Source organism: Apteryx rowi, unplaced genomic scaffold (genome assembly GCF_003343035.1).
Source record: "Apteryx rowi isolate R43461 unplaced genomic scaffold, aptRow1 scaffold_864, whole genome shotgun sequence".
NCBI classification, from domain to species: domain Eukaryota; kingdom Metazoa; phylum Chordata; class Aves; order Apterygiformes; family Apterygidae; genus Apteryx; species Apteryx rowi.
Genome location: NW_020451165.1, coordinates 220,254 through 241,615, shown reverse-complemented (window position 1 = coordinate 241,615; position 21,362 = coordinate 220,254). Strand labels below are relative to the sequence as shown.

Genomic DNA, 21,362 nt, shown 5'->3' with positions numbered 1-21,362 from the left:
GAAAAATACTCCTTTTCGTACGAGAAAGGAGTGTCAGCGTGAAAATATCCCTCCCCCCCCCCGCCGGCAGCGTACAGGGAACGCGATGTTCCGTGGAACAATGCGCCGCAGCGCTGCGCCCGTCTGCGCGCCGCCACCCGCCCGCCCGTCCGCGCGCCGCCACCCGCCCGCCCGTCCGCGCTTGAGCCGCGCTCGGCCCCGAGCCCGGCCGGGAACCGCGAGAGCGTTCAGCTGTGCGCGGACGTAGCTTAAAGCGACCGTGGCTTCGGGTGCGAAACCTGTCAGCGTTCTAGTCCTTTCGGGGGTTTGGGTCGGGACTGCTTGCGTTTGCACCCAAAGACAATACCGTGTTTCAGGCTACCCTCGTTCCGCCACTGATTTTAATAAAGTCGTATAGCAGACTCATGTTAGGTGGAAGTTTATTTTCCTTCCTGGAACCAAAATATCGATTGCAAGAAACGAGAGAAAAGCAGATCCATGTTAATACATACTAGTGCATTACAGCCACATTTTGCTCTGATTGTCGGCTCAGAAAGGCCTAAATCATGTAGGCCTCATCGTAATTTTTGTTTCATTCTAGTAGGAAATCTTGTCATTTTTAATCACCAGAGCTGCATTTTTATAAAGCAGTTATTTTGATAATTTCAAAATTGGAATCTAGTAAGCGTACTTGTTCAATAACTGATGTAGATGCATAGTTAGGAAGGAGCTAGTTGTCCTTAACATCTCATACACTCTTCAAACAAATTCCAAGGCAATTCTCTAGCACTGAGGTGTACAGGAATTTTCTCTCAGTTACGAGTTGTAGGTAAACTTAAACAGTGCCATGACAGCATAGCTAGCAATATTAAAGGCTTGTTAACATTTGGCATTATCTCTAAGGTTTGTTTCACAATAGAATGCCTGCCTCTCCCAAAATTCCAACCAAAGTATTCAAGTTTTACAACATAATTATCTATAATTATATAGAACGGGATGTTTGCCCAATTACTTGACCAAAAATGGCTACAGTGGGTTTTCTGTTTGTTTGCTTTGGTGGAGGGGTTATATTTTTATCTTTCTGTTTTCAGAGTTCTGTTTTATCTTATGCATAGCATATTGACATGCTTTAAATTTTTAAGTTATTAAAATTACAAGCTGAGGGTTGCTTGCAGCTGAGCTTTGAGATATATTGTTTTGCCTTTACAGTAGAACTGAATTTAGAACATCCTCCACACACCCCATTTGTATGTTTGAGGAAAAAGCCTTTCCAAGAACAGTCAGGTTTTAGAACACCAAAGACAAATATTGTTTTTTGCTGTCAGCCAGGCTCAGTGGGTCCACCTCTTGGTAGTATGACAACCACTATAGGTCACTTTTTTAGTACAAGTTGTGTTGTAGGAATAAAAACTCTTAATTCTGTAAAATCTTCACTCTACAGAGAGCTTACATTTTCAGATTGAGGAACGTAGTAATAGTGAGCTTGTTAGATACAGAAATACTTCATACTCTTTCTAAATAGGAAAAAAATCCTCCAACAACAACAAAGGAACTGACTCCACCCCTGAAGATTTCTGCAGATAGCCCTGTTCATAACTTCAGAAATATTTGAGCATTAGCTCCAGAATAATGCATTACAATGTGAAAATATTAAGACAATTTCTTCAAACAGATTCTCTTTGCAATAATCAGTTTGGGTTTTTTTGTTCTTATGTGGTAATACTGAGACAGTGATACTCAAAATACTGTCGGGGAAAAATCTGGCATCTGAAGTTTAATTTTCTATATTTCTGCTCACCATTCTGTCCTTCTAATTACAAAAAAACCCAGTGACCAGTCTCCTTGAAAATCCTGTGTTATTTTTCCAGCGACCTGACTACATAATGAAGTATTGTATCAGTTTGATTAAATGGCCTCAGCCCTTCTGTAACAGTTTTTAACTGTAGAATTGTTTTACAGCATACTTTAAAAAAAAAATCCAACTTACTACTAAAATGATGAAGCTTTAAATTGCTTGCACAAGTATTGCTTTTTTGGAGTGTGTGGGGGAGTGGAGTTTTTTTAATGATTCTGTATTCAGTTTTCTTCCTTGATTAAGTAATAAATTCATACATTATTAGCAAAATCTAGTTTAAAGAAATCTGAGCATTGATTTCCTGGTATTTTTTAAGTAGAAAAAAATTTCAAGTATTTTGAAAATAATGTAAATGAATCTTTCTTTTTAGCCTCTTCTGAAGCAGTCACCCTGGAGCAATCAGAGTAGCGGCTGGAGCACAGGAAATATATCCTGGGGAGGAATGCATGGCAGAGACCATCGCAGAACTGGAAACATGGGAATTCCAGGAACTATGAACCAGATCTCTCCTTTGAAGAAGCCCTTTTCTGGTAATGTCATAGCTCCTCCTAAATTTACTCGCTCCACTCCATCACTGACACCAAAATCGTGGATTGAAGATAATGTTTTCCGAACTGACAACAACAGTAATACTCTCCTTCCCTTACAGGTAAGGATGTATGTAACTGGTGTGTTCTTACAGAATCTTGCGTAGTATTTTGGCTTCATCCATTTTAAAGCAGCATTAAACAGTCAGTACTGTCCCATTGTTTCATTTGAAAAGTGTGTATTTCTATATTAGTTTTAATCCTAAATTGCAGCTAACCCCGACATTTTCAACGTATTCAGCAGCATACAATTCTTGTAGTTAATGAAGAATACCGACTGTCAAAAAAGATAGAAACTTAGCAGCTGACACAGTGGTAGAGGAGCAAAATACATTTAATCTATCAAGTATTTTCCCCCACTTCCTAGGAAAATACGCATATGCTTCTAAATCCCTTTAAGCTCAGGATTTTGTTGTTCACGTGTCCTTGTACAGAGGTTTTCTTACAAACTTTTGTAGACAGCTCTGAATCTTTGTTGTCTTAGTCTTTTATTAGTATTCTAGTCTGACATTTGCATGTTAGTGAGATTTTTTTCCTCCCCCTTCCCTCTAGCAGCTTTTGCATGTTATTTTTTGGCTGGAATCCCTGTAATTTAGAAATGTTAAACAGGAGGAAGTGTGGCTTAAAGCTTAAGATCTGGGTTCAACGCCTCAGTTTTGCCAGTGACTTCATATGTGACTTTAGGCAAGTCACTTAACTCTGACCTCAGAAGCATATTGGTAAAATGGTATATTTTTTACTCTGGCCTGTATTTATTTAGCCATATCATTTCTTGGTAGCAGAGACCTTTTTGGTTTGGATCCCAAAATCAGTTGCCATTCTACCAGTTTATGGGTTTGGCTTTTTTTTTAATCCAAAAATCCTAGACAATTTACTTTAGAAATGATTTATTTTAAAATCGATAGCAGATTATTCTGTGAATTCTGTACATTCTTTAATCTTCCTTATTCCTATGTCAGCTTCTTTTTTGTCTCACGCTGAGCTACGTTCCAACAGAATTAAAAAAAGATAATATGGAGGGAAAGTAATTACAATGATTCTTTATCTCCACATATGGTGTTATAGCTGCTTTGGTTCGGTTTAACACCAAGTAACCTAGAGTTTGATTTGTCATAGTTGTCATAGACTCTGAACAGCTGTATTTGCATCAGTTAGCAAGCTAATCCTAAAGCAGCTGTGGCAAGAAAGCTACAATAGTAGCAAAAAGTGCTCTCTGGGACCGTTTTTCCCACTGTTTTTACTATTTTTCTTACCATTTTGTCAGTGAGGTTCCATTTGGCGCAAATGGCCATATATCAACTCTATCCAGGTGAGCTCTGATACTTGCAATATTCATAAGGCTAATGGTCATTTCAGACGTACCTGAATTCTGCTGCAAGTGTATACATCAGGCCTGAAAAGTTACAGGGATTCACGTATTCTGTGAAGACCTTTTCTATTAAGTAGCCTTGCTAACTGAAATATCACTGTTGAGTAATTTTTGCTTGGGTGAAAAGATGGGAAAAAAAGATGCCATTCTTTACGTATTCAACTTGATCTATTAAAAAAAAAGATTACGAATAGTTAATGCTTTTCAGTAAAGGGCTCCAAGAACAGTTGAAAGTAAACACTGAGGCAAAGTACAAACATGTTAGCCGAAGGAACTGAGTTAAAGATATTAATGCCATCATACATTGACACCGCAGTGACGTATACATCAGAATTCATATCCAGCTAAGCACAAATCTTGAATATATAAACTCATTCAATATGCTTTAAAGGTCAGTATGACTATTCAAACTTTCAGAAGCTTTTACAGTGGTCATCTAGTGTAGATGAATTTGTTTTCAGATCTAAACCAAATCTTTTTCATTCTAGCTATATAGTAATCTAAATCATTCTTACTTCAATATTAAATCATATAGAGTAGGGTAGAAAAAAATCTTTGAAATTCAACTCTATAATAAACTACACTAATATTTTGGTTTATTTTTTTTAGTAATGTCATAGAGAAATGGTGGACACACTTTATTTTTTGTTGGTCTTGTCCATGAGCACCAGAGCAACCAGTTAAATAGAGTTATTTGTCTAGCTGTATTTGTATTGTAGATCTATCTGTGCTTAAATCTTACTTGCATATATAAAGCCAAAGTGCAGAACACAGTAAAAATATTCTGATTTAAGGACTTGCAGTATTATCTACTGCTACTGTGGAAACACTAGATGTTACCATAAATTATTTTGCTACCCTGAATTTGTGTTTTTATTTTTCAGTTGCTATACTATCATTATATAGTTAATACCTTGTAATGACTGCTAAATTTTAGAAGTCATAATGAAGAAGTTGAGATAGAGTTTAGAGCTCATGCTTCTTTTCATCAGGACTTGTGTTGGCAATTACAATGCTGTCAAACACCCATTTAGTTAATTCATTTTGTGCTTTTCTCCTTCCATAAAAGGTTGAGGTATTTAGATTGAGGGTTCTTAAAGATACAGTAGCAATTCCAGAAGATATTCAAGAATAGTAGTCATTAAATTTGTGCAGTTTAAAAATCTTGCATGAAAGCATTTACATGTATGTAGAAGTTACCTTTTTCTTTCAGGCTTTCACAGAGCAACCACATCTTAGCATGCCTATTGACCGCATAGTGCATCATTCACAGGCTTGCAGAATTCTTTTCCACGTGATCACAAATTGTTGTTTTAAATGCAGTAGTCATTTTGTACAGGATGAGACAAAGCACTTCTCCTCCAACCTTTAGCTAGCTCAAGCTTAGAAAATGAAAACAACATAGAAAAGTCAGTGTCCTCATTGACTAGCTTTCTGTAGATCATTAATACTCTGCTAACCATTTTTGAAAATCATGTATTTTTTGCAAAGCCTGAATGACATTCAGCACAATCATCTGCCCATCCAGGTGCTCTAAAACATGTACCTGATGCAAACAAGATAAGACACACAGGCATCATACACAAATTCAAAGCTTATCTATCCATTTGCTGCTTTATCCTTGGTATTTGCATTGAAGGCTGGTCCCCAATATAGAACAGACATTAATTTTGATGAAAGTAATGTTGCTTGGTATTAAACTAATATACCAGTGACAATAAATGCCATTGCTGATAACATAATAAGTCATTATGTGGATTACTTGAAGGGATGAAAACAGATTTTCTGTTCTTCACAGTTAAAACTGAAATATATCCCTTGTGAAGTTACATTCACAGTGGCCACATTAGTTGCAGTAAAGCTGCTTTTGCTTTTATCAGTTATGGACATCTGTCAAAGGATTCTTCTAGAGCTCAAGTTTTGTTTTTTTTTAATAAAAAAAAGTTAAACGCACATCATGGCAATACTGACTTAGATGGGAGCAAAGGCAAGTCAACAGTCAAGTTTTACTTGTGTGAATATCTGTAAGAGGCTTTTTTTCCCCTGTTAGGTCTTTAAGATGACAAACTGTATTGATTAAAGCTCTTTCATAGACAAAATTACAAGTTTTAGTTCTGCCACACTGTTTGTACCATTATAGGTACTTCATTTAAGGAAGTATTATTGCTTTGTACACTAGAAGAAGTTAGACAATCTGCATATTATTCTCTTTTATTCCCTGATCTAAAGTTTTGTTTTTTTTAAAAAAAATGAGCATGGAGTGAAAAGATAAAAATATATTTCTAATCCCAGATACAGATCTCTCCATTCATCCCAAAAAACATGCTTCAGGCATTTCTATGACCAAAACATAAAGTGTGGAAGTCAGTGTTTTATATATTCATGGTTTTTCATTAACATTCTTTGGATGAGGAAAATAATTAACCATTTCTAATATATTTTTAAATTGCAGTGCCTGCTAAACCTGTTTGAATTTTAATTGCAAGTTTAATGCTTCTTAATATCTTGCGAACTAGTATATTAAAAGCTACTGTAACACATTAATAATACAGTGCAGTGTTTAACTGTATTTTCGTGCTAGTGAAAACACACTGCATTCTACTAAAACAAATATGAATTTAGTTTCTGTGTTTCTTTTGAGTTCAGGAAATACATTGCATGTCCGGGTGTTTTTCACCTTGATTTGTCCTTCCTGTTTGTTCAAACAAACAGTACGCACAATGTCTGCGGTCCTAAAAGCTGAGCTTTATTATTCTGTATTGGAACGTAGCCCTCCAGCTGGTGATTTGTATAGGAAGGTACAATCTCTTATAAATGCAAATTTTTCTATTTATTTTTGAAATGCACTAAAGTTTCCAAATAAAACACTTCCAAAATGAAACATGAGTTTTAAAATTCTGCTTCACAACATGTGTTAGTTTTAAAGTATTTAATCTAAACTGCTGTCATGTTGTTACAAGTTACTTCCATTCAGAGAATTTTGGATTCTCAAGATACCAGTTTGAATGCAGTTTAATAAATGTGTCTTAAAATATTTTAAATGACTAATCTAGCTGATAAACACACCAGCCAGTACTGGAAGGAGAGTAAGTTGCTAAAATTAGGTTCTTAATGCCATATTTAGACACCTAAATAGGTGGCCTGTTTTTTCCAGAAGTGCTGAGTGCTTGGCAGCTTGTGTTAAACTTGAAGGCATTGGGAGTATCTAGCTGCTAAGTGTTCTTAGTCTTGAGATTTATTTAGTTGCCCAAACACTGAGTTATAAGCTAGACTTTACCAGTTCATTTTACTAATACAATACCTGCAGCAGAACAGTGTCTCCAGGTTGTCTAATGCAGTAGATTAATTATGTGGGACTGATTAAATATGATTAAGCAATGAATTGGCTGAAAGTTTGTGGGGCTTACAACACAAATGTTTTTATAACTTTTTCTGAACTAAGAATTCTCACCTAACCTTAAAATTTGCTTTGGATATGCTACTTATTCTATAAACACAAGCTAGAATCAGAGTGAAGAAAATTCAATAAAATAGTTAGCAGCCAGGCTAGTAGAGCAATACTATATACACTAAGTAGCATTGTCTGACCGCATGCTGCCAAAAGCGCAGTTGTTCTCTAAAGTTAAAATGAATACATTCTCACTTAAGATTTATCCAAAAGCACATTTACTCTATGGCCTGATGAACTTGCTTTTACATACTCAAGACTGTATAGATACTTCTCAATTTTGGGGTGGAGAATGAAGAGTTAAAAAAAAGATCTTGAATAACAACTTCCCCTTCAAATGTCTAATTTATCGTTCTTTTAGTTATGTTGTCCAAGCTATTCATACATAGGCCTTCTAGACTTGCCTCATAAGTCAGTCCTGCCAAGCCTTTAATCATCTCTGTAATGTCTCTGGCTCGCCTCCAGTTCATGAATGCATATTCTTGAGCCGAAGTACTCCAGTATAGATGCAGTAAAAGCTATTGGGAAGGGTTTTTTTTTTTCTTTTTTACGCATATATAGCTGGGAAGTAGACATGCTTTTGCCACAGCACCTGTTCTAAGTCCATTTTAGACTGAATCTATCTAGCTTACATAGCTGATTGTGTCATCTTAACTTTAAAACATTTTTGCTGTCAGGATGACTGTCCTCAGTTATTTACCAGATATTACCGTTTATAGTTATCACTACTGACACCATGTGAAGTAACTAAGCAATTTCATGTGTCTCTTTAAGGCTTCCTCCTTGTTTTTTTTTAATAGCCCTTAATTGTAATAAGTCATAAATATTAAGTTTCTCATTGACACTAGTTACAGTTTCAACAAGGTGCTTATAATTAAAATAAAAAAGCATCATTCACTAAAATGAGAATGACTTAAGGCTTAGATACTAGCAAGGATGATGTTTTAGAGTATATAATGTACCTATTGTTAGGTTATTATTGCTAACACTGTTAATGAATACTGCATTCAGGTACTTTTTGTAAGCTATGAAAACTTTGCTTTATTGTTAAATCAGCTGTCACATTCTAGTCTTGTAACACATTTCTATTCAGGTCATTTTTAAGAGGGAAGAAAACAATTTGTTAACATTTTAGCTTGGGAAGTAATGAAAAAAAATTATTTAATTGTGCTTTTAAAGGATTTTGTCAATTCAACAAGTTCACAGCTATAGAGTCTTTCTTGCAGGCAGCAAAAACCATACTCTGAACTGACTAGAGGCATTATGACTTGCCCATAAGTCATTTCCACCACCACTGCCACTCCTAAACTGGCTGATGTTTGAATCAAATGATGGTATATTTATTCAGAATATCAAGGGACATGTAAAGGAACATGTCTTAAAGATATTTGTATTTACTGAATTTAATACAGATATTAAAATTCTGATTTACCTCAAGTATTTTTAAAGATTAGTATTTTAAAGCATGTGCCTAAGATTAAAAGGTGTTTAGCCGCTTAACTATGAACATCTATTTTTGAAGGTTTGTGGTTAAAGATTAGCAAAATTCTATTTATCATTTAATAGTTTCCAACCATATATTTCCTTTATGCATAAGTGATAATACAAAAGCTTTAAGAGCAGTGGCTGCGTTGAGATTCTACAAATGGGCAAACAGGATAGTCTTTGCATAAATTGTGTGGATATATTTAGAAATCCTAAATACATTAAGCCAAGAATAATGATTTATCCAACAATCTAGTCCTGAGATTGGCTCTTCAGAGAAAGTTGCCCCTTCTCCCATTCAGTCTACGTAATTTAGATGTGTGGGGGAGTAAGTCTTCTAAATTATACTAAGTATAATTTGTATGAGGTTGTCAAAAAGGCCTTCTAGCACTAACTGAATCCTATAGCTGGGATACTTGATGCTTCCCCTATATTGTATATTTGTAAAAATACAGACATAACTACCTCTTTTCTTTAAGCTTTCTTACATAGCCTTAACTTTAAGTTGTGCTGATGATTTATAACAAAGTCATATACCCCTGAATCTGTAGAAAGAAAGAAAAAGCTCCTTTTGCTTTCAGCGATATATTAATACAGATGTGCTTCTGGCACTGGAAAGGTAGGCCAAGCAGGATTCAAACATTTCTACAGTTAAAAAGAAATGAAAAATTAATAGAAGAATATGTAGTGCTTGGGAGAAGTTGACTTTATCAGCTCTGGGAGAAACTTTAACATTATGTTGTGACACTCCACTGAGAAATTGACCTTCCAAGACAGCCACAGTTTTTGTGATTCTTAACAGAGGATTGATGAGCCACAGAGCTGAGGGAAATGCAAAACATTTTACAAGAATTCACCCTTGACAAAAGAGGCTTTCTGGAGTCAGGATGATACAAGAGTTACTATACATGATGTATCAGTCTCTTTGTAGTACTGATTGTCTTTAGTCTCATTATTTCAGAAAGTTTGACAAACTCGAGCAGTTTTTGGATATCCAAAACAACTTGGAAATAGCATTATTTCCATGTGCATGGAAAATCATCTAAAACCATCATGTTCAGTGGTAGTACTTCTCATGCTTGTCCCAAAGATGAGGGGGGAAAAAAGACAATGTAAGTTACTTGAGTTGAGCATGCTGCAATAGAACTGTCCCCTTTTAAAGCATTGTGGGTTTTTTCCTTCAAAGAACTTTTTCTAGAAAACCTTTGTTCATGTGACCTACATTATTGAAGTATTTTCAAGTTCTGCTTTGAAGGGCAAGGTTTGTGTTTGCATGGACGATACCTGTGCTCTTTAAAGATACTATGTACATATTGGGGGAGCACAGAGCAATGCTTTAGCATTAGAAGGCCTACTTGCACAAAGGTTTAAAACTGAACCTTCTACCCAAAGAACCACTTGCTCCTTTTGAGAATTTTGTTAAATTTCAGATAACTTTGCTTTATGTAGTTCATTATGTTTAGTTCATTATGTTGTTGATAGTTCAGTGTGAACTGGAATAGATTTTAAAAGTTTGAAGCACTGATTATTTAGATGTTACTCAAGCTCATGAGTGGAGAGTGTAAATTTGGGTGGTGGGATAGCAGAATACAATTCCCTTATTTATTTAAATCCTGCTTTGTTTTAGTGTATTCACAGCATTTTTATATTGTACAGTGCATGGCTGTTATGTCTTTTCACTGCCAGAAACAAAGTAATACAGTTCAAAGAAGCAGCACTTTTTTCAGCTTTATAGAAATGAACTGCTAAGCGTAAAGAAGAGGATGGGAAAAGTTCATTTCTTCTCCTTCCAGCAGCACAAGATCTTTCTGGTCAGGAGCACAAAGCTTGCAAAATGGAATGATGTAAGGGTGAAGTTATGAGTATTGCACTATGTTAGTCAGTGGCGCAGCTTACAAAGGAATCACAAGCATATGTTATATGGTTTACTTTTGCATTTCCCCAGAAGATCTGTGACCAAGCGAGCCAGAACTAGGGGTTTTCTGTTATGTAGTCCTTTCTTACAAGCCTCTTGTATTCTCCAGAGCAAAGTTAAGACTACACTAATGACCCTTTTCTGTACAAGAGGTTCATTTGTTATCTCAGTATATATGTCTGTAGCAATGCTAAAAGTATAAATAAGAAACTCTAACTGAATGAGTCTGTATAACAAAGATCAGGTGTCACATACACGGTTAACTCTAGTTTGCCCAGTTTTCACCAATACTAGTTCTTTTCCCCATCAGCTGAAGAGGTAGCAAAGTATTGCATCTTCAGTTTACTCAGCATTGTTTTTTGCAGAGAGAGATTACTACCCACCAGGTACTGACTTCAGCAGAATTTAAGACTTCATTAAAAATTATGATGAGATAAATTCTGAATGCTAAGGGACAATTGTCTTTCACAGTCTGTAGATAACAGATCCAGCTTTGCCATTGCTCACACCTTTTATAGAAAGCAAATTTGATATGGCAAGTAGGTTCTGCTCATAGGTGCTGTTGAGAAGCAAACCTACGAGGGCATGGAAGCTGATTAGAGTCACTTCAGTTTCATTCTGCTGCTCCTCAGGACAGCTACAGAACTGAATGAAAAGAAAGTAGTCCCAAAACAGGTTGCTGTGAACTACGCTAGTATTGGAGTCTTGTTGTTGGCGCTCAAACCAGGTTGAAGATCAGCTAACTCAGCTTCTACAGCACTTGATCTGGGACATGGCAGGAGACAAGAGAAACCTAGGTGCCTTTTTTTTTTTTTTTTTTAATCATCCACGTTATTTAAAGGCTTGCAAAAAAAAAATCTAATAAACATTGTTTATTCCATAGGAAGCTGCTACTCTTTTTACCTGTGTGGGGCAGAGATAGCTAAAGAGAGGACTTTTCCGTCTTAATCCCAATGTTGTGTCAAGTTGACTAAACTTTCCAAATGAGATTAAAATAAAGTCTTTTTTCATCATGGTTTGTTTTGTAGAGCTGTTCATAAGTCATGGTTTCTGACTCATAGAAAACATCTATTTCAGAGTTTGCTTTTCCCTTCCAAAGCTTGAAGAATACCTGCTTGCTGGGGGACACAGTTTGAAATCTGTGTCCTGCTGAACTGTCATGGAAAATCACGGGGACTGAGAGTCAGATACTTTGTGCATAATTACAAGGTTCCTTTAAGTGTGATATAGTCCAGCCAGAAAGCATTGCAACTACAGAAGATAAAGGGGTGTGAGGCAGACTGTTTTTGGTCTCTGAAGGTATTCCAGAAAGACCAAAGAAGTTACAGATAGTCTTTTTTCCTCACCCCTCAACTTGGGCACATTAGAAAATGCAGAATAAAATGCCTTAGTTGAGAATAAAATCAGTTAAAATATTTATAATTTATTATTGTAACTTTTATTCATACTTGCAAAAATTTGTCATAGACAAGCTGATAATCTATTAGCAAGCTTTTTTTTTTTTCCTCTCCATAGTTTAGCTTTGATTTTCCAACTTTTAACCACTCAGTGTTGTCCATGTATAAATGAAGTCTTCATAAGCAAAGGCTCTCGGATTGGTCACCCAGAAAACAGAAAGCACAATCTCAACAGGGGGGTCTAAGAGCCTAGGCAAGCTACTTACCCAAGCACTAAGAAAATGGATTGTCTCCTGTGGGGCAACCATGCTTCTCTTCCTGCTGTTCCCCGCCTTACTCACTATGTAACTTCTTCAAGACCTGAAATTGAGCTCCTGCACGCATTAGTCTCCCTCATTAAAAAAAAACTAATGTTTAGCTCTGCTGTGGATCACTAGAACTGATTTAGGCAGTTCTTCTGAGGAAAAGAGGCAAATACAGGCTATCACAGTGCATATACAGAAGGGTTCTTCACAGTGCATCTCTAGTTTTATATTTGGATGCTATTAAATTTATTGTTAATAAATTCAGATATCTTAAGCTTTTATATCACTGTCCTTCTCCATAGTATCTGAGTGTAAAGCCTTTAGAAGGCACCTTTGTCTTCCTATCAAGTTTCCTGTTACGAAGTACAGATTTTGTATTCCAATACTAAGGATTTTGTTCTCTTTTAGGATCGAAATAGAATGTATGACAGTCTGAATATGCACTCTTTGGAAAACTCCCTTATTGACATTATGAGAGCAGAGCATGATCCACTTAAAGGTATGTTATTATGCTAAATAAAGAAAAAAGGGTCACCCATTCTGCATATTTGCATTAACTCTGATTGCTAATTTAGATCTTAGGTTCATATTAAAATAGCAAATGAATTATTTTCTCAACCCATATGAAAGATCATTCTCAATCTGTATTTTATTGAAAACATTTGTTTATAGTTGTTTGAAACTTGGTGTCTTCATAGGTTTCTCCAGCCGCCCCTTTCCTCCCCCCCCCAGAATTCAGAGTTAGGTTTATCTGAAATCAACTCATCTGCTGCAGGAAGTTCTACCCCAGTTTGTGAAGACACATTGATATGTTGGAGCTAGTCAAAAGGGGTTGAGAGGGGAACCAAACCACTACCAGTGTCAATTAGCCTATTAATTTTTCCTTCTTTGCAGTGGAAGCTGAAAAGAAAGTTAAAATCACTAACAAATTCAGTCTTTGTCCTTAAATATTTTTTCAAAGACCCTGGAAGATATAATTTGTGTAATTGTCCTTAATGATAATCCAGAAGTACACTTGGCTTTAGAATACTGATTCCTTTTACTTTTTTGTGCTTTGTTGAAAGTATTTGGCCACAGCAATAAGCATACAGCTAATATTTGTGGACTCCAATTTTAACTCTTGTATTCATTGTGCAGTAGCTCACTCTTTTGAGTTATGTTTTTCAGTACTTATTCTCTGGTAGATTTTGCCACTGAACTTGGGGGTAGGGAGACAAAGCCATTTTATTCGGCCTGATCAAATGCTATTTGATTTGTGGTATTACAGTTAGACTAACATAGTCTAACTTTAAAATTATCCAAGACTTCAGGCTTGCTATGCTATTCTTGCTATGCAGTAGGTATATCTCAATATTGAAATAATTCAAATACATTACTTCTTATTTTCATATACTTATTTACCTCCCTCTCTAGAGATCCCTAGATGTAATGTATATTACACTAGCACATAAGGGTCTCTGTTCTGCTACTGAGAGATTCTTTGCTAGGGTCTGCTTATGGTGCTCTCAAGAGATGTAATCAATTGGAAGACCTCTTGTATTCAGATAGCACATAATGGTATTGTAAGATTTACAAAGCCAAAAGCTTTTTTTTTAATGCTGAAAATGTCTACAAAACATCACTAAATAGGTAACAAATTTAGTTAGCCAGTTAATATTCCACTTCTTTAGAGCAGAAGTTGAAATTAATGTTTTCTCAGATGTTTTTAAATATAATCTCTAATTTCATAATGCCTACAGAGAATGAATTTCAATTTTAACAATTTTATCATTTAAGTCCACTAATAAATTCAGTTTCTGCCCTTTCTGCATGTCTACAAAGCATCACTAAGTAAAACAAAAAGGTTGAAACTGTGAACAGTTAACACAGTGGTAACTACTCTTGACTAAAAGCATGGTATGCCATCAGAGAAAAGGTAACTAGTTAGATCATCCCTGTTTGAAAGCCCTCCTACTTCAGTTTAATACATTCAGGTGGTGATTCATAATTTTTTTTGAGTTATCTGAACCAAAATCTACCACCAGCAAGGAAATTAAAAGGTAAAGCTGCTGTTAGGCATGAAATTAGGGAACTCAGATCTTTTCTCATGATACACAATCATTAACACCTCTCACATTCACAAAAACCAATCAGTTCTTCCAGTTTTCCTGTGCAGACTAACATGACAAATGCTTCAGGAAGTTGTTGCTTTGTTCCCCTGACCATCTCACTGTTCTCATTTTGCTTTTATAATGCATAAGAGTTTCCAGAAGCACAGAGAACACAGAAAAGACCCGGTCTTATTTTTATTCGTATCATCATTCATTATGATAGATAAAAAAAATATTTTTCCCAGTAATAGTTTTTAGTAAGAATAAGGCAAGACAAAGCTTTAAGATTTTAAAGTTAGTTGTTTCCACATATATGAACTTCTGAAAACCTCAGTGAATGTTCTGTAGTTATGAGTGTATGTTTCCATCTACAGTTCAGACAATTTTTTTTTTCACCATCATACACTTGGAATGAAAATTCCATAAGTTTTATGTTTGATGAACTAAAACAGATGGAAGCCATAGATAGTGATGAATTCAAAGGAAATCTTTTTTCTTTTTTTTTTTTTTTTTGGTTGGTTGGCTGCCAGGGAACAATGCACACGCCATCTGAATTTAAATACAATAATTGAGTACCATTATTTAAATAGGTTGGTAAGATATCATTTCTCTTTGGAAGATACGATTTCAACTGAAACAGCTACATTATTAACAGTGAGATGAGAGAAATGTTCGTTAGTGATTTTACTGACTGAAAATGGGAAGGGGAAAACACATCCTAGAACAGCTTTTTAGTTCCTCCCTCTTTTCTGTTCAGTCACAATTAGCTGGCATTTCTGTCACTTCTGTAATTTCCTAGTGACTTTTTTTTCCACAAACCATCTAATGCAATTTATTTCAATCCCTGTGGCTTTTTCTTTTCACCACAGCAAATCTGACATTTACTTAGGAAACCATCATATTAGCTTGCGGAAAGTGCAGGCTTAACAGTTTTATTGATTGTTATTTATTATTTTTATTAATAGATTACATACTTTGTTGTAACTAAAAATATTCTTTAGTTACAAAAATATTCTTATGACAAGTTTTTAAGTAAATCTAAGCACACTAAAACAATGCATCTTTTATATCTGACCACAGCAGTAAAATGAAAGTCCCTGGAATGTTAAGCACGTGTTTCAGATTTAGCTGCTTATAATGTCTGGAGAATGACTAAGCATCTTGTCTCAGGTTCTGCACAATGCAGAACAGACACTGTACGTACTAGTTCACAGCTTTAGGTTTTAGATTTGAAAATCCATTTTAGAAGGAAGTCAAACCACCACTTTTGCTTTCATGAACTTGAAAAGTCTATGTCAAATATTCACTGCAGTTAAATTTATGGCTGCCAAAAAGTTGTTTATAGATGCATAGTTTTGGCTTTACTTAGACAAAGTTTAGTCAGCATTACAGACACAATCAAAAGAAAAGGTTATTTTCAGCTCAGTAAAAATAAAAATTTAAGAGGTTTTTTTTTGGAACTGGATGCTTGAGTTTGCTGGTTGTTGTGGTAGACATAACAATCATATTAAAATGAATCTTTTCCATGCCTTTTTCTCAAAATGCATTTTATAATAAGATTAAATAACCCTTCACAATCAAGAGAATATGAACTGAAATTAGTACATAAATTAGTTCATTTTCACCCTGTTGTTCTTAAACATCCTTTTATTAACCCTTAAAACTTTGAGACAAGTGTTGCAATATTGGATGAAAGTGAATCTCAAGTACCTAGATATTGGCAGTAATACTCCTTTTCTAGACATAACACTTCTGTGCATTTGTTTTCTTCCTTCTCTCCCCCTGAATGCCAGTGTCTCCTGAAATCAACATGTAGAAAATTGCATTCTACGTATTTCAGAAACAAACAAGCCAATACATATGGACTAAAATAGATTGTGGAAAAAGTGTAAAAGGAATGGTTATATTCTTCATGGAATATGCATTAGAATTGAGAAGCAGATGATTTAATGGGATTTATTATCTAGAACTGATTTGAATGTGTTTCTTGTCAGGCAAAAGTATTGATATTGTGCTCAGTTTTCAGTTGCTTTCTATTTCCTCTCTTATAGCTCTGCAAGCTAGATGTAAAACAGTACTGTACTTGAATTAGTCATAACCACATTAGTCGGAACAACAAGAAGGAATATTAAGATTTTGTTTATAAGAAAACAGAATTGTATTTTCCTTATGCTTTTCTGTGATGTGAGAAAAATGAGTAGATTTTTCCAAAAACAAGAAGTGTCTTTTTTGTATATCTAGTATTGAAAAATAACAAAAGCAGAACACTGTAAAATTTGGCTTACTTGTGGGGAGAAATAACTTGGTGCTTTTAGAAACCTTTATCTTGCTCTTTCTTGTTTTTATTTTCCCTTTCAATTGCTTTCATTAAGCTTTTCAGGTGTTCTGCATCTTGCTTTTAAAAGCAACCTTCTGGCACATGCTCTGATAAGGCAGTGGTGACTCAGCAACATAGTAGAAAACATTTTTCTTTGGTTGTGGTAATTTGTGCTTTAGAAGAAGTTTGTTTTATACTTTCTGTTGCGAAGCGCTAAGATTAAAAGCTATACAGTTGCTTCCTAGAGTAATTCAGATGGTGCTCGGAAGAGAGCTTCTGAGGCTGAACAAAAAAGGTGGAGAAGGAGAACCTTAATTTTTTGCCGTATTAAAGATTGTGAAATTGTATGTAGGACTGGTTTCTGTAAGTTTCTTTTATAGAAACTTTAAGAGAAAAAACGTTTGAAGTGTTAAAAAAGGTGTGGGGCAAACGATGGAATATCAAACTTGTGAAACCGTGAGTCAGCAACGTTTAAAGCAGTCATGGATATTTAATCCCAGATGTTTGAATATTGGGATTCCTACAACAGTTTAGTTAAATAGGAGTAGAAACTGTACTTTTCCAAATTGTAGGTATGAATTTACCTGAAAATGAAAGGTGAAGAAGCATAATTAAATCTGGATACTTGAAAGAAGCTTACAAAAATTTCAGTATGCAGGGCCCATAATAGTGACATGAGATTGCAGAAATGTAACTAAAACTAAGTTAGTTACTCATTCCTCTTGTTTTGAATTAGCAGGACTCTTAACTGAATTTAGTAGATAAATTTCTGTGGGCCAATTTATGTGCAAGCTTTTTTTTTGTCTGTACATAAGAATATATTGTGAGAGGTACATGACAATAGTTTCTGTTAACATTAATCAGATTTAGACATGGAAGAGGGGATTAAATTTAATAGAATTCCTAATTGCATAAGAAACTGTCAAACATATCTGCTTCTCATTAGCAATATTATTTTGAATTTAGCCATGATACATGAGAATTATTCAGTAGTGGCAACATGCTGAAATTGCTAGACTCAGGATTGCACAGAAAAAATTCTATAATATGATACTTTCTGATACAGTATGATAATATTAGGCATTGTATTTGTTCCAAATAACAGTATGGTACTAATTTTGGATGCTGTAAAGCTAAATTCTGTAGACAGTCAATGGAGTGATTACTTTTTATTTCTCAGGATTTGAATACATCCATTATTTCAATATTAGATATTTTGTAGCTTACTTGTAGGTGGTTTTAAAACTAGTAAAGCATCATTATATGTTACTAAAATTATTTTTTAGGCAATCTGAGACTCTTGAAATCGCTAGAATAAGTATTGAACATTGAACTGTTTGTACTGTCAAAGATGATTGATAGTGAAGTAGGATAGGATTTGTGGAGTGGGCAGTTCTTAAAATGCATTTTTAAAGGCGCTGAACATCATGCAATGAAAATAGCTGAACAGAAACAAATATAAGCTAAGTAAATTGTTGTAAGATAATGGACCCATTTTGTATGTTCATATTTACATCCTATTTAGGTTTGTATACATCCGTTTAACAAGAATAATCTGTTTAAAAAATAGAGCGTAATGTGAGCTCTGTATAAGATTGATCTTGCACCTAGTTACTTGCATGAAGTGTTCTGAATTTATACATATCATTAAAGTCGGCCGGGCTTCCTAGAAACACAGCATTGTGCCTCAACAGATTAATCTGAGGGATAAGAATCTAAGTTAACATTATCAAACAACAGTAATTATATTTTTGAAAAAAGTAAACAAAAACTACCTATGTTAAAATGTTTTTAAGATTGTAAAGTCCTAGTACGAGACAAGATAGTCAATACCAGTTTTAAGATCACCAGAATATAATAATATAAAGTGGGTATGATTTGTTCATTGAAATCACCATTTGAATAAGACTAGAAAGAAGCATCAATACAGCTGTACTTGTATTGAATACTGTGTTACGTGTTCTGCTTTTCTACCCCTTGGAACACAATATCTGCACTAGCAAATCCGTCTTCATAACACAGCAAGATTAGGTGTCTTTGTGTGATTAATAGGTTAGGTTCAGAAGAAGTGGTCTCATTCAAAAAGAGTGCTCCTTCACACTCTCCCCGCTGCTTTGAGAAGTGCTTTATTTCAACTTTATTCAATTTGACGTTTTATGTTTCAGGTGCAGCTTATGCATGAAGCTAGAGAAAAAAGTCAGAAGAATGCAAAAATAGAGTTGCAAAGCCAGAATATACTAGCTTCTAAAACAGTTTTCCTCTCTAGGTGTTGACGTTGGTGGAGTTGTTTCCTGATATGCTTTGAATCTTACCTTTTTTTCCTGTAGCAATTAGCATATATATTTTTTGTCTCCCTTGCTAAACGACAAAAGAGAAAAAAGTACACAGACAGGGAAGGAGACTGTCACCACCAACTTAGGGAGCCTCAAGATCAGATAATCATTTCTCACAGTTGCTATAATTATTTATTCTAGATACACTGTTCTGTTTTGCAAGAAACGGCTCATACTGTTACAAGTATTTCTGTAGCACTCTATATATTCAGAACACAATGGTGACAGTAAATAATCTTGTAGGATCCTTGTTGTTAGGCAAATGTGAATTACTTTTATAGACCTAAAAAACTGAGAAAGAAGAAAAGCAAGGTGACTTGCTAAAGGTCATGTTGAGTGAATCAGTTGGCAGCTCCAAGATTGGAATTCAAGGATGACTTGTTCCTCATTCTTTTTGTACTCTGCCAGCATGCACTGCTAGAAGGGCAGAATACTTACAGTTTCCAGAAGCGTTAGGTGTAGCCATAGAGGCTCAGCATGACAGAAAAATTGGATTGTCTGTTAAAACTGGACATCCTGAAGATAAGGAACATGAAGATAGAGGCACCTGCAAGCATTTTTGTTTAATGTTTTGTCTAAGCTTGATTAAAAATACTGACAAACATAGGGAATACGATTGGGGTGGCGTTCCTCTGCCCGTTTTCAGAAGGCTGTCCTTTTCCTTCACTGCTTTCTCCACACTTTAAAATTCTAAAGCAAATAGGCAGAGCTCCTACCTAATCTTCATACATTCTAATACCATCCATTCTTATAATAACGGAGTCTGTGGGAAGAGAAATAGTATGTGGTTGTAGAATAATCTTTTTGTCATAATGCCTGTTTTTGTCATAATGCCCTAATGCCAGAATAAAATTTCCTAAAGGATCTCAGTCCTGCTATTTCAAGGTTTTGAGTGCAAGGGTTCATCATATTAGCTATTTTTTCTGTAGTTTCTTGGTGGAGAATTTGTGTCCTTTCACTTAAAGGAGAAGAGCAGAACTAAACCCTATTACAGACTTTCAGCAAAAAGATTTTTCTTTTAACCCCAAAGGTGTCATTTAGCTATAGTACTATTCTTCTAGGAAATTTCCAGTCCTGCTGCTAACCACACAAGTTTTCCAAAACTTAGGGGAAAAAAGAAAAAGAAAAAAATATACAATGGGAAATATTAAGACAACCTTAATATATGGATTACTGCTTTGGTTTTCTTTTTCTTTTTTTCCTGTGTTTGTTTTTAGAAAGGGTTGGCCTTTTTTAGGGTATAATTATCTACAGTGTCTTACTAATGCTTAAGTAAGGTACTTGCATCTGCAAGCTGTCTGCATACAAATTCCTATTTAAATCTGTGTGAGTTCTAAAGACCCATAGCTTCTTGACTGGATTCTTCATTATGTCTCAACAAACATCTAGTTTCCTCCAAAATATTTAAATGTTTAAGTTACAGTATTTTTTTCAAATATGCATGTGGATTATAAACAAGCAAGTATGTTTTAATGGCAAGATCTGTGGAAATGTAGGTTTTTTGCACATTAAGGCACACTTCTTCCAAACACAGCAGCTATTGTAAATTTCTGTCTAGGTCAGTGTGCAGTACTGGTATGGTTTCAGCTTCCTGTAAACAGAAAATGTCTCCTTTACTAAAAAGGAATTTATAGTGAAGCTACTTCAGCTATGTGTTTTAAACTGATGATTTAACTATTAAGTATTACACGCCACCAATTTAGTAAATGCAATACTTGAAACTAATGCCAGGATATGAGGTTTCATGAAATTTTTATTCACTAGGTGTTTGTTTTTGAGAAAGTGTAATCTACCACATTATTTTTTTAARGTCTGTAGACAAACTAATACTCTAGTTTTGCCAGACTTACTGAAAAATATTACTATATACAGTGGTCATATGTGATTCACCAAGATATAATCATAATTTGGTTATAAATTTTTTAAATGCCTTTGTATTAATTCCTATTAACATTTTTGTTACATTGATTCAATAGAGAAATACCAAACTGTAGAAATTATCCTCTGTTAAGTAATGTGCATAGTACAGTTATTCACAATCACTATGAAAGAGAAGACTAAAGCAGTCAGCACTATTTCTGGGTGTCATGAAACAAAAAGTGGCTTTATCCTATTGGAGCTGATCCCAAAGCACATTGCAGATCTTATGACCAGAGAATTAAGGTTAAGAAGTCTGTTCCTGTCAGATTTAACTTGGGTCAAGGGTATTGTTGGTTAATGTGCTTGGAGTTAAATATTAGCTCTTTATTTTCCTTAGGCAAACTGGAAATATAGTATATATT

General features: G+C 35.0%; 1 protein-coding gene across 2 annotated transcripts in view; it reads left to right on the top strand.

The window, feature by feature from the left end:
* CPEB2 (cytoplasmic polyadenylation element binding protein 2) overlaps positions 1 to 21,362 on the top strand; it is a 56,454-nt gene that overhangs the window by 2,323 nt on the left and 32,769 nt on the right. For both annotated transcript variants that reach the window (XM_026090636.1, XM_026090635.1), the window contains exons 2-3: positions 2,205 to 2,483; positions 12,749 to 12,839. In XM_026090636.1, coding sequence (XP_025946421.1) covers positions 2,205 to 2,483; positions 12,749 to 12,839 — 370 coding nt within the window. The remainder of the gene's footprint in view (positions 1 to 2,204; positions 2,484 to 12,748; positions 12,840 to 21,362) is intronic.